Raw genomic sequence first — 13,487 nt, forward strand, 5'->3', positions numbered from 1 at the left:
ATGGTACAATCAAAAATAGGTCTTGGATGGTATACTAAAATATGGGATGCTCAAATTGTAATGAAATGTGGAATATGATTTAGAACGGATAGCTTGCAAATTGGGATTTAGTTCTCCCCTCATTAGAAAATAGTGCACTATCCAGGCAGTGTTTAAATACTAATATTTGGTGACGCTCATACTTCACAGATTTCAGCAAGGGTCAAAATATACGTTCATCGTTCACAAAGTTCTACAACATCCGTCACTGCTTGCATGTTTACTAAATAAATTCTCTAATTTGACTATGCTTTTGGCTGCTAATTAGTCACAGCTCCACTTTTAATAATTTCCACAGAACTGCAAAAACATTTCCCCAAAACCACAAAAACTATCACAGACTGCATCAGGACAAAGTGTATTACTCTCATGAGATGCTCACCTTTCTCAGCTTGTCGTAATCGATGAGCTCTGGCCTGTGTCTGTGGATCAGAGCATTGAAGGCGAGACCATCCTTCCAGCTGTGGAGAAAGAGAAAAACAGGTACTTTTATTTCCCTCCTTTAACCCGCAGGGGGCGCAACTCAAACCACAGCTTAGAAACGTTCCCCATTTCTGCGTTTATGTCACCGTGCTGGAAACAGTGTTAAACTGTAACAAACGACTGTAAAGGAACTCTGCTTGCAAAGCGACTGTGTTATTGAGATATTTCAGTTTCAAGTGCCATCTTTTAATCATCATCTTTAGCTATCACTGATCATTTGTTTATTCAAATACATTCATAACACCGCTTTATGCAAAAGCCAGCTTTGGGTGAATCAACAAATCAAAACCACATAATACACTCCCCGGATCGGCTTGCAGATCAAAGATCAACACTAATGTGCATCTCAAACCTGATATGGAAGTTCTGAACGTTGACGTTCTTGTAAGGAGCCGTCTTTCTCTGACACCAGAGCAACAGTCCTTCTTTAGCGGAGGTTTCTACAGAGACACAGCAGGAACAGGCCGTTACTGAACACTCATTAAGATCGTTTGCTTTCGTTCTCTAAAGTATGTTTGATTATGCTGTGCAGAGCGGTTCCTAAACAATCTGGAGGTTAGATTATACCCTCCACTGAGATGTCCTGGATGGCGAAGCGGAGGATGATGGTCCAGATCATTCCCAGAGTCATCTTGGCATTTCCATCCACGATTTCTACAAACACAGAAACACAAATCTGTCAGACTTTGAGAGTAAAAAACAAAAACAAATAATAACATTACTATTATTATTATTATTAACTGAACTATAAACTATATATAATTTACTCATGCATCAGTATTATTTTAGTATCATTGATATACTTTTACAGTTTTGAATTAGATTTTTTTTTGTATATTTTCAGTTGTCATTTTAATTAAATAAACAGCCGTTATTTTTAATAAAAAAAATTCAAGAAATGAATGATAGTTTTTGATATAGTTAATGATAATAATCCTAATATGTACACACACACACAAAATGAAATATTTCCTTGAAAACTAAATTAAATTAAACAAGTTTAAGCTGAAATTAAAATGACAAACTAAAACTGAAAAATAAAGCTAAATAGAAATATATATATATAAAAAACAAATAAAAATGGAAAAAAGTACATTACAAAAATCTAAACTTTACTAAAAAGAAAACTGAAAATATAAAAATAAACGCAAATTCACGAAATTCTATAACTATTATAAATTACAGGTTTGAAAAAATATATACATATAATTTAGTTATATTATTAATTTGTGTATATATATATATAAGTTCGGACAGTTGACTATAAAAGAATTAGGATCGGAGAGACCGTGAGTCAAATAGAAATCTTAGCAATATATGCATTTCAAACTTTAATAACTCAAACACTGACTCAATCTCTCAGAGTCAGACACTGCGTCAACATGAAGGAGGACCGAAAAGGTCACAATTTCCCAAACACACACGCACTCAAACATGCACATGTACCTTCTGCACCGATGGACACCAGCTTGACTCCTTTGCTGGCGATGAAGTCCAGCGCTTTGTTGACGTTGTTGATCTTGTGGACTCTCATCTTGCCTCTTTCAGGTTTAGGTAACCTCTCCCCTGCACAAAAACATGAGGAGTTCTCATCGGATCAGCACCAACACAAACCCTCGGCTAAACATTAGCTCAGCGCCTCTGCAGCGTGTCACACAGCTCTGGAAAGCTGCTAATGAACTAGAGGCTTTCACTGCTCACTGACCTGAGATGACCTCTAGGAGCAGCATGAGTTTGAGTCCATCTCTGAAATCCTCCTCGATGTTTTCGATCTGCGTTCCTGACTTCCGCAGGTGAGAGTTGCACCAGGCCGTGAAAGTCTAGGACAAACAGGAAATGATGTCAAAAGGTGGAAGCAAGGTCAGGGAAACAGGAAACAGGTCGCGTTCTGCAGTGTGTAGGAATGCTCAAGATGTTTGCTCAGGAAACACAAGGGCGAGAAAATCAGCATCTGATGCGTTTAGCACAAATGAAAGACCACCTCTTGTATGAAACAGTTCGACAAACACTGAAATATTGCATACTTTAATGAAATATGACAACAATATGATAAGGGGCAGAGGTCAAAACCTACCAAATACTCAAAGATTGAAAAAAAATATATATATATTACGTTGTAATATGTCCTGTACTATTTTTATTTTTTTTTACTAACTAGTTTTAAACATTGTATTATGTCAAGGTAAACAAAACAAAAATGATAAACGTTTCTGCTTGTGTTTAGCTTAAATAACAAATGTTTTTTTTTTGGTTTTTGCCTCTACAATAACCCAGAATAAAGCTAAACTAAAAATAGCATATTAATAAAACAACAATCAATATAATAACATTTTAATTTAATAAAAATATGAATTTACACTTATTGAAAATTAGTAATGATGCCTTGGCAACTAAAATAAAAAATACGAAATTGAAATTACAAAAATGAAAGCTAAAATAAAAAATAAAGCCAAATATTAAATAAAGCATTAAATAATATAAAAATAATATAATAAAGCATTAAAAATTTAAATATTAAAATGACATTACTTAAAATATAATAACAATAAAAGCAAAAATAAAATATTAAGATAGCATACAAATAATAACAAAATAAAACTGTTCTACACTTATAACTCCATATTACAAAATAATATTAAAAGTTTAAGAGAAGAGACAGAGACAGAGACGGGCATCAGATCACACTGCGGCCTGAAACACAAAGAGCCATTGAGTTTAGTGAATAATGAGCCCCTTCAGCACCCCCTGCCCTCATACGACAGGCCCGCCACAAAAACAATTCAGCATTCACACACAAACAGTACAGTCTGGACCTGAGCCGGACGCCACATCCACACGGTCAACAAACGCCAGAAATACCTCTGCTCACACAGGGGCTCAGTGTATGTGTGTGTGTGTGTGTGTGTGTGTGTGTGTGTGTGTGTGTGCACAGGGAAAGCCCTGTGTCTGTGATTAGTTGGGTGTGGGTGACATCATTCCATCCGAGTCAGAAGAATTACAGAGGAAGAGCCGCCAGCCACACATGCATGCATTTATGTGCCACTTCTGATACAGAACACACAGCACTGATGCAAGCGCTTCACAAACACATGCCCACATCACACCTGCCTTGCACATTGGCCATTTTGACTTCGAATGTGAAACAATAATAATCTAAATTAATAAAGAAAATGGAGTAAATCAATAAATCTAAATATAATAACAACTAATAAATCAATATTAATTTTAATTAAATTAGAATTTGAAATATCATCTTGGCAATGAACTGAAAAAACAACTTGGGAGTATTAAAATTACTAAAACTGTAATAAAATGAAATCTACAAATAGAAATATTACAAAAATTAAATGATGAATAAAATAAAATGAAAAAATAATATTATATTAAATAATATTTATTTTATATATAATATTCTACAATGTAAAAAATATAAATGTTATGTGTACCCGCAGAAATACACAGCAACCTTACACTAAAATTAAAATGAAAACTGAAAATATGTTTTACATTAAACTACAAAATACACAACAATATATAACACTTTTTTTTTTTTTTTTTTTTTTTTTTAAGTAAACTGTAATATAGTACAAATTATAAAAAATAATAATAATCAGAATACAATATATTAACAATACATAAAAAATCTGAATACTTGGCAAAGTGCACATCTCCGCTGTACTATCAGAGATCAGTGTTGGCATCGTGGAGTCTTGGAAATGTTGGAGACAAACCTCTCTGAGCTGCCACTCTCTGCTGAAGAACGCAGGTGAGATGAAGCTCATGAGCAGCGGAGTGATTGACAGGTGAGAGTGATTGACAGGTGAGAGTGATTGACAGGTGAGAGTGTGGTGCTGGCACAGGAATCAAGCTCCATGCTTTCAGAACTGAACTGCACCGTTAATATGTTCACTAATAACACATACATCTTCATAGATTTATAAATGGGCATAAAAACTATGCATCTGCAGAAAGTGTGAATGTTAGTTGCTCGGGTAAAACACACAAGCATGAGGGTTTTTTTAGGACAGAAGTTTTAAAAACCATTGTCCAGGAAAAGGTTTAGACACAGTATAAAAATAAAAAAATATATATACAAAAAAAGAGAACTAAATTATTTAAATAGTGTACAAATGTAAAAAAAACATATATATATAAGAGATTAAGATTAACATAATAAACCAAATTAAAGATCTATTTAAATTGTGTTCATAAAAATAAAAAAAGATTAATAAATAAGCATAATTATATAAATATATATTTGGATACAAGTAAAAATATGTTTTATACAAATAAGTAAATGTCAATAAAAAAGCATTAAAATAAAAATAAGTCATACATATAAATACAGTGTAAAAAGTACAAATTATTAAAAGATTAATAAAGATTTTATTACTTAAACAGCTATTGCTTATTTAATCAATAAAACCTGCATTTATGAGGGAATTCAAAGTGTATTTTCTAGACCTGAGATAGAACTTTATTAACTAAATACAAGAAAACCTTGTAATAATTATTTGATTACTTGAAATAAAATACCTTACATTTCAGCTTGTACACATAAAAAAATATCTTAAAACAGAAGAACGAAATCTAATTCAAAATACTAACAAAAACTTTAATATTATAGCAATGATGATAATAAAAAAAATATTGTAACTTTATACAAGTTACATCAACATTTTTTTAATGAGAGAAAAAAAATGGAAAAAAAGGTAAATCATGAACTAGAAAAGCCATGTCATTTCTAGAATTATGGAAGGTTATTATTTTAATTATGTATAATTATTTTAACATCGCCACTCCTAGTTTCTGTAAACGAAAAAAAAAAAGTTTGAAAACAAGTAGTTTTGTAATTACAACAGAAGTATCTTGTGATATATAATCTCGCAGAATCAAAAAGTTAAAAAAGGGCAACCCCCTTATATTAAAATGACAAAAAAATAAAAAAAAGCAAATAATTCCTTTGCACTCCTCGGGACGTCCTGAGATCTAGATCAAGAACTACAGCACAGTGAGTCTCAAAAAACTAAACTAAACTCAAAGTCAACAACGATCTGAGCAACAGAGCAGAGAATATCCACAATCAAACCTGGAGCAAACTTCCCAATCTGAGCTCTGGACCCGGACAGGAAGAGAGCAAGGGACGGCCATGTAGGAGTCGCCCTGTGGATGCCAGGCTTATTTGTGGATTTATTTATAGCACTTCCTGTCTTTGTGAGACTCAGGTTTCTCAGTCAGCCTGCAGGAACATTAACCCTCGCAGCATCCCGGGACAGATCGATCTCAAACCACAAACAACAACAACCAGATTGGTACTTTTTATTTTGTTCAATATTTTATTAGGTATTAGTGATAATGGCTGTTAATAATATCAATAGAAATAATAAAATACTACTAATAATAAAAATAATAATTATATATAGTAAGTTATAATCAAATATATAATAATAATAATAATAGTATAATAATTAAAGATAATTAATAATTTTTTAAGCTCATCTCTTGCAAATTTCCTTCGGACCTGCAAACAAGCACAGAAAAACTGGAACTTGTACATTTGTAGTTATAAATACATCTGTAAAATAAAATGAATATGATTTTTTTTTCTTAAATATTTAGAGTCATTTTAATTTATTAAATGTTTTATTGAGTAATACTACTACTACTAAAATTATCATCATCATCATCATCATTTTGATAATGTCAACATTTTGGACATTTCTTTTGCCCAGAACTTAATTCAAGCCCAGAAAACCTGGAGCAAAAAAGAAAGAAAAGAAAAGAAAAAGTTTTTTTTTTTAAATCATAATCGCAATTTTTAAAATAAAATCATCAACCTAACACACAAACTTGGTTACATTTTTTAAAAATAAATTATTAATTACTAAAATGATAATTATTATAATGTTATTAATATCATATTTGGGATTTTCTTTTGATCCTCTTTTTCATACCTACAAAAAAAGAAAAAGCAAAGAAAACCTGGAGCTAAAAAAAAAAAAAAAAAAAATTAAATCCAGAATCACATTTTGTAACCAAAGACAAAAATCTGCCGAGCAATTTCACTAAACTATAAACAGTTATTTTGTACAAATAAGCTTTAAACACAATTTGTAACATGAATAACAATATATCTGGTTAAATGGTCATGTGCTTGAGTAGAGTATGACCCTGATCTGATAGAAATGTGTCTGCGTCTGTGAAACTGAAGGACACACAAAGTGAAGAGCTGACTGAAGAATGCTGGACCGTGTCTGACTCAGGGAGACTTCACAGGAACTGAAATCATCCCAATACGGCACAAGAGTGATGTTAAGACATGCGTGTCACACACACAGAGAGAGGCAGTGTTTGTTTGAGGATCCAGCTCACTGTCACGTGACAGACTCATAGCAACTGATGATGTTCAGAGAGAGCTGATCTCCAGCACATGAGGGAAACAGAGCTATTTTTAACTTGACGTGTCACCTGAAAAACACAACACTCGGCGAGGAGCGCCATCAGTCTGCATGGGTGCACAAAACTGGGGGTTTAATTGACCGTTCGGTCACTTCTTGCTGAGCTTTGAGATTTAAAGAGGACACACCTGGAGTCTGACCATAATAAAACTAAATCAGTGTTGTTTTTATTATGAACTAAAAAAAATAAATAAATAAATAAATAAAAATGACTAAAACAACACAAACAAATAATATTAAAGATTATTTATATTTACAGTGACATTACAATAGTCATATTTCTTCGGTTTTATATTTTAATTAAAATTAATAAAATTAAAATGGAAAAACTCATAAAAACTAAACTGAAATTAAACAAAAAAAGCTTCAAAACAACTAAAACGAAACAGAATATATTAACCCCAACTAAAATACTGAAATGATTATTTTTTAATTCTTAAAAATATTTTTGAGCGAAATTACAATAGTAATATTTCTCATTTTATTTAAGATTTTATTTAGCAGCAATACAAAAATTAAAATATTAAAGGAAAAAAACAACAAAATTACCATTATCAAAATGAGAATTAAAGTAAATACTAAAAGTACTGATACTAAAATAACACTGGATTGAAATGTGGTTTGAAGAGGATAAGTTTAGACTTATAGAGATAAAATTCATCCCCTTTACAACAATTCCTAATTACAGACCGTTTATAACACACAATATATTCTCTAGTAGACTTAACCACTCAACAAGTGAGTCTCTGTCCTTCCTGATGTTGCAATATTATTAACATTTCCTCCATAATCAAAATAGAGTTCTAGAGTTTAAAACATCTTCAAGATGAATTCACACCTTCATACACACACTTCCTGATCAAAACCATACGTGCTGAGCTTTATGGTTACAGGATGTGACACAGGAAGTTTCTTCAACCCACACACGTATAATAAATCACTAAACTGATCAGAACGAGACGAATGACCTTTGAGCTAGAAAAAGGAAAGAAACTGAACAAGACAAACAAATTGCACAAGTGATCAAACTTCATGCTGAAATGTTTCAGTGATTAACGTGCAAGTAATTGAGAAGGAAACACTTCAGGTGGAATAAAAATTACTAGCTGAGAGTGACATCATCGCTCCACTCTTAAAGGGACAGTTCACTCGAAAATCAACATTCTGTCATTTAAGGAAATCAAACATGAGGGTGAATAAACGATCGCAGAAATGTCATTTTTGGGTGAACTGTCGCTTTATCAAACCAACAAGGAGACGGAGGAAAGGTCCTGTCAAAAAAACATCCCACGGCCCAAAGGAAATGAGCTTTACAATCCATCATCGGGTGTAGATGGACAGGGAGTAGGGGAGTCGGAAATTAAGTCTGAGAACATCTTGTTCTTTAGATTCACAAATGATTAAAAATTTTTCTGAAAATGTACGCACCCTAAGGTCATCCAAGACGTAGATGAGGTTTGTTTCTATATCAGATGTGGTAAAATGTAGCATCACACCACTCGCTCACCAATGAATCCACTGTAGTGAATGGGTGCCGTCAGAATGAAAGTCAGCTTTTGGCTTCACAAGACATTCACTGCTGGATTAGAAGTACTTGTGGATTATTGTGATGCTTTTTTCAGCTGCTTGGACTCTTATTCTGACGGCACCCATTCACTGCAGAGCATCCATTGGAGAGTGAGTGATGCGATGCTACATTACTGATGAACATGAACTACTCTTTTAACTTCTCATTCACGCAAATATTCATAAATAATCATCCATGGTTCATCTCGGGAGATTCTGGTGGTGCTTAAGTTCTGCGAATCAAGTGCTTAATCGGTTTGTGGGAGAAATAAAAACCGCTGCCAAGAAAGGTCACCAAACCAAGTGTGCTTGAAATTCCTGCGACATCCTCCCGAAGCAGTGGTGGACAAACAGGAATTTGGCGAAAGGTCAATCTGTAACTAATAAGGCAACTGACAGGAGTCAACAACAGCAGATCACAGATCACATACTGAGACTGACAAAACACAGCCCTGTCTTTCCCATTTCACAGACTAAATCTTGTCCCTGCTCCTTTTCACACGGGGACTTTGTCTTATTTTAAGTGCACTTCTTGTTCTGTGTGTCTTAGCTCTGGTGGAGGACTGGAGCTTCACTAGCTCTGACTCACGAGTGTGAATCGGACTCTATCAAGGCTGCTTTCACTGAGGAAAGTGAGTCGGGTCGGATTTAACGGAGGCCTCAGAGGGACACAGTAAACACCGTCATCCGACAGAGCCAAAAACAACCACCTGTAGCTACTAGCTAGCGACTGTGCATCAGAATAAAGATAGCAACAGGTAATTCTGTCACAAAGTACTGCATGTTACAGGCTTGAAATACTGCTTGGAAACAGGCTAAATTAAATGAAGTGTTGTCGTCTACCAAACGCTGATCAGAAACAAACATGAACCACATCAGACCACAGCGGAGAATACTTCAGAGACACATTAACTGTGATCCTGCGACTCGCCCCGTGTTCTCTCGGACTCAGAGGTCAGAGGTCAACCAAGACCAGCCTGGCCTGTTGGCAGACAGGAGATCGGATCTGTCCTGCCAGGAGGAATCAGATTTCTTGTTTGGGAACTGGAGAAGCCACTGCAGAGACTGTGTTTCTGATCGGACAGACTTTAGCTGTTCTTATATTGAGTCTGCATCCCACTCTCGAATAATCTGATTTAGAATATAATGCATTTTTAAAAAGCTTCATGTTTGCTATTGTTGTTTGTAGGGCTCTAAATTTGGTCAGAAATTGTGATTATTTATAAATAAGGCTATAAAATGCAACAACAATAATAATAATAATAATGATTTTTATAATTACTACTAAATATTTTTATCATCTTAATTTTTTTAAAAATATATAATTAGAACTGTAAAATTTCAATATTGAAAATATTTTGTAAATAATAATTTTAATTTACATTACAACTGTAAAATTACAATACTAATATTTACAATATATTTATAAAATAATTGTTTTAAAGTACAACTGTAAAATTTCAGTAGTAATATTTAAAATATATATTAAAAAAAATATACTACTACTACTGAAAAAAAGATAAAAAAATAAATAAATGTAATTTTATAATAACATATGCGTAATATTTATTTTTGATTTTCTTGCAACCATCTTTTATTTTGCCTGAAATCACAGGGAGCACTTTAAGTTTGTAAAAACTTGAAAAACTGGATCACGAGCTGCTCACGTGTAAATGAACACTTCACTCAGTGAAACATGCAGTGCACATGCTCATTTAATTCAATCATAGCCTTTTGCAAATGATAATTGCTCTAAGCCAAATCACATTTTCTGTTTTACAATCATGCTGCAGAGCAAAAAAAAAAAAAAAAAGAAAAAGAAAGGACACCCAGGGACTTCTGCGACCTCAATGCACTAATTCGCAAAAATGTGGATTTCCCAACACTAGCATCCCATCACCCTCACATTCCCCAGCGGAGAGCGAGCGACAGAAACCCTCTGAACTCCCACTAGAGAGAGAGAGAGAGAGAGAGAGAGAGAGAAGCTCCTCACAGCAAACACCAGGATGGAATGTGTCTCTTCAGCACTTACATAAACTCTCTCTCTCTGTCTCTCTGTCCTAATATTTAGTGTGGCATGCACTGAACCAGAGTTTGGAGGGTTCTGCAGGTGAGAATCTGTGGACATTCAGCTAATCTCACTGGATCAGTCAGGTTTAACTGGAGCTTTATATGGAAAAGTTGCTATGACGGTCACTGAATTATGCAGCTGCTTAATGACACTGCATACAAACAAAAAGTCTAAAAATAACAGAAAAAAATGATCATTTATAATAAAATATCAGTGAACTGCATACTGCCAACAATTTTTTTTAAATGTTAAAGTTTGAAGTTCGCAACCTGAACTGGAATCTCTTCTGCTTACAAAGGTTGCATTTATTTGCTCAAAGCAAAAATAGTAATATTGTGAAATAGTATTACAGATTAAATTAACGGTTTTCTATTTGAATATATGTGTAAAAAAAAGGGATTTATCTCTGTGATGCAAAGCTGAATTTTCAGCAACATCACTGGCGTTGATTGACATTACTCCAGTTTATTTGTATAATGCTACTCCCACACACAAGTTTCAGTTTTACTTGAAATAAATGACCACTGTCTATAAATAATTCCACTATAATTTATGCTTGTTTTACACTTCTATTTTTCAGTCCTCTTCTGAATAACAATTAAATCAAAAGGATCTGTTGTGGATTTATAGAAAAAATAAAGAAAGTCCTTTCAATACAAATCTAAAATTAAAATGTAACTTTATACGCCGATGAAACTTGCTGGTGTTTTATTTTATTCAGTCAACAATGCAATTTTGACCCTGTGCGAAAATATGGTAATAGTGAATGCTTCTCTAAACAAAAACCACTAATCAGGCCAGTTTTTAATATATGCATGCCTCCTAATGTGGTGTGTCATAAAGAACAGCTCAAGGGAAGAAAGTGAGAGAATGAAGTCAGACAGGTCGGTCCAGCTGGTATTGTCACTATGAACTGTGTCCCTCTAATGTTCTCATGCCCTTATAAGGAAATGCAGACTCAGATCTGTGACACAATAGGCCGTCTGAAGCCCCGCCCCCTCCTGAACACATACACAAAAGCCACACTCACACCTGATCAAAGTCACCACACCTTTTCCTGTCTCGCGCCCAAAAATGCTCTCACTTCACAGAAAGGAACGTGGGCTGTTCAAAGTTGGTGTTCAGTCTCATTTATGTTCGTTTGTCCTTCAGGTGCAGGAATGTGAAATATGAGCCCACCCCCCTCAGCGGGACATTTACAATGAGACGGCAGAATAAATAGACGGAAAACCGGCACCGGAGAAACTGCTGTTCAACTTCCTCTTCCTGTAAGAGTACATTGGCCTGTATGGGACAAGACTATGTGCAAAACGGAAAGAGACGGATGGAGCATTCATTCATTTCAGAAGAAACGCATGCATGCACACGCACGTAAAATATTGTTCTCATCACCTAAAACTAAACTTATATTTTAAAAAGTTAAACAAATGTCAAGTATACAAGTATAACAAAAAAAGTTACAAATAAATTTCAGTTAGCTGTTAAGCATTTCAACTTGTCTAATCTAAAGTACTAAAATAACTAAAACTGGCATCAATTTCAGTAAAACTAAACAGATGTCATTCAAAGACAAAAACAAAAATTCAAAGACAAAGACAAAAACAAAAAATCACAAACAAAAGGAAAAAGAAACATTTACCTTAAATACATTTGAAAATATGTATATTGAAAATAAATACATTACTGAAATAAATGCTAACTTTGTCAAGGTAGGACTTCCAGTTTACATTTAGTTGAAGTTGAAGCTCTTAAATTACTAAGTTCAATTAAATTTGTATTAAATTGTTTTTCAGTTTTAGTAAAAAAAAAAAAAAAAAAAAAATTATATATCACTAAACCTTTACATTTAAGAAAGAGAAACAGTTGGACGTTTCCAAACAAACAAATGCAACAAATACAAAATGTAAATTAAACTTAAGTACTAAAATTTAAATACATATTCAATACACGTATTTTTAAGAAAAAACTGACAAAAATTATAAAATTTCTAAATATTAATAAAATATGTTAAAGTATAATATAATGATATTATGTAATATCTCGATATATAATGTAATAATTACGTAAAGTATGTATAATAACACTGAGCAAACCTACAGAGAAAGTCACTTAAGTAGAACAGACACACACAGCTATTCCTATCATTATTGGTTCAGGCTTAATTGTTTTTCTTCTGTACAAACTGTATTTTCTGTCCCCTAACCCTAAAACTACCCCCACACAAAACAGGATTTTATATTTGCAAAAAAAGAATTCCTTCTGTATGATTTATAAGCTAGTTTCCATTAGACACACACACACACACACACACACACACACACACACACCAGACATTCCAGTGCAAACTGAGTCACTGTCCCACTCCTAAATCCGTTTGACACACACATACCGATGACGACTACTGAGAGTCCATTCATCTGCACTGACCGTCTTTATCCGTATAAAGACACACACACACACACACAATGGCATGATCATCTTTCACAATAGGTGTGTCAGGGCTTTCTGTGCTATAAATTACTCAACAGTGTGTACTGAATCAGTCATGGTCTCACACACACACACACACACACACACACACACACAATAAATGAAGACATGTTTTGTGTCAGAAGTAAACTGGAGTGAGTTCATCTTTCCTGTCAGTGAAGTGGCTTTGCCCACATCTGTTTTTACACACTTCAATCAGTTGCGTATGTGTGTGTCTGTGTGTGTGTGTATGTGTGTGCGCAAGAGATGTGGCGGCACACCACACACACAAAAAGGGATGTCATAAATGCAAAAGGTCAACAGTCACTACAAACAGGACGTAGTTTCATATGCTTATATAAATAAATACTAACTTGCAACGACAAATAAACATGTAAAAG

At 33.8% G+C, this 13,487-nt stretch overlaps 1 protein-coding gene across 2 annotated transcripts in view; it reads right to left on the bottom strand.

Moving 5' to 3' along the window:
• LOC127972946 (alpha-actinin-4) overlaps nucleotides 1-13,487 on the bottom strand; it is a 37,888-nt gene that overhangs the window by 12,263 nt on the left and 12,138 nt on the right. For both annotated transcript variants that reach the window (XM_052576965.1, XM_052576967.1), the window contains exons 2-6: nucleotides 2,228-2,342; nucleotides 1,969-2,088; nucleotides 1,090-1,176; nucleotides 875-962; nucleotides 422-500 (exon numbers count right to left, since the gene is read on the bottom strand). In XM_052576965.1, coding sequence (XP_052432925.1) covers nucleotides 422-500; nucleotides 875-962; nucleotides 1,090-1,176; nucleotides 1,969-2,088; nucleotides 2,228-2,342 — 489 coding nt within the window. The remainder of the gene's footprint in view (nucleotides 1-421; nucleotides 501-874; nucleotides 963-1,089; nucleotides 1,177-1,968; nucleotides 2,089-2,227; nucleotides 2,343-13,487) is intronic.

This window comes from Carassius gibelio, chromosome B15 (assembly GCF_023724105.1).
Source record: "Carassius gibelio isolate Cgi1373 ecotype wild population from Czech Republic chromosome B15, carGib1.2-hapl.c, whole genome shotgun sequence".
NCBI classification, from domain to species: domain Eukaryota; kingdom Metazoa; phylum Chordata; class Actinopteri; order Cypriniformes; family Cyprinidae; genus Carassius; species Carassius gibelio.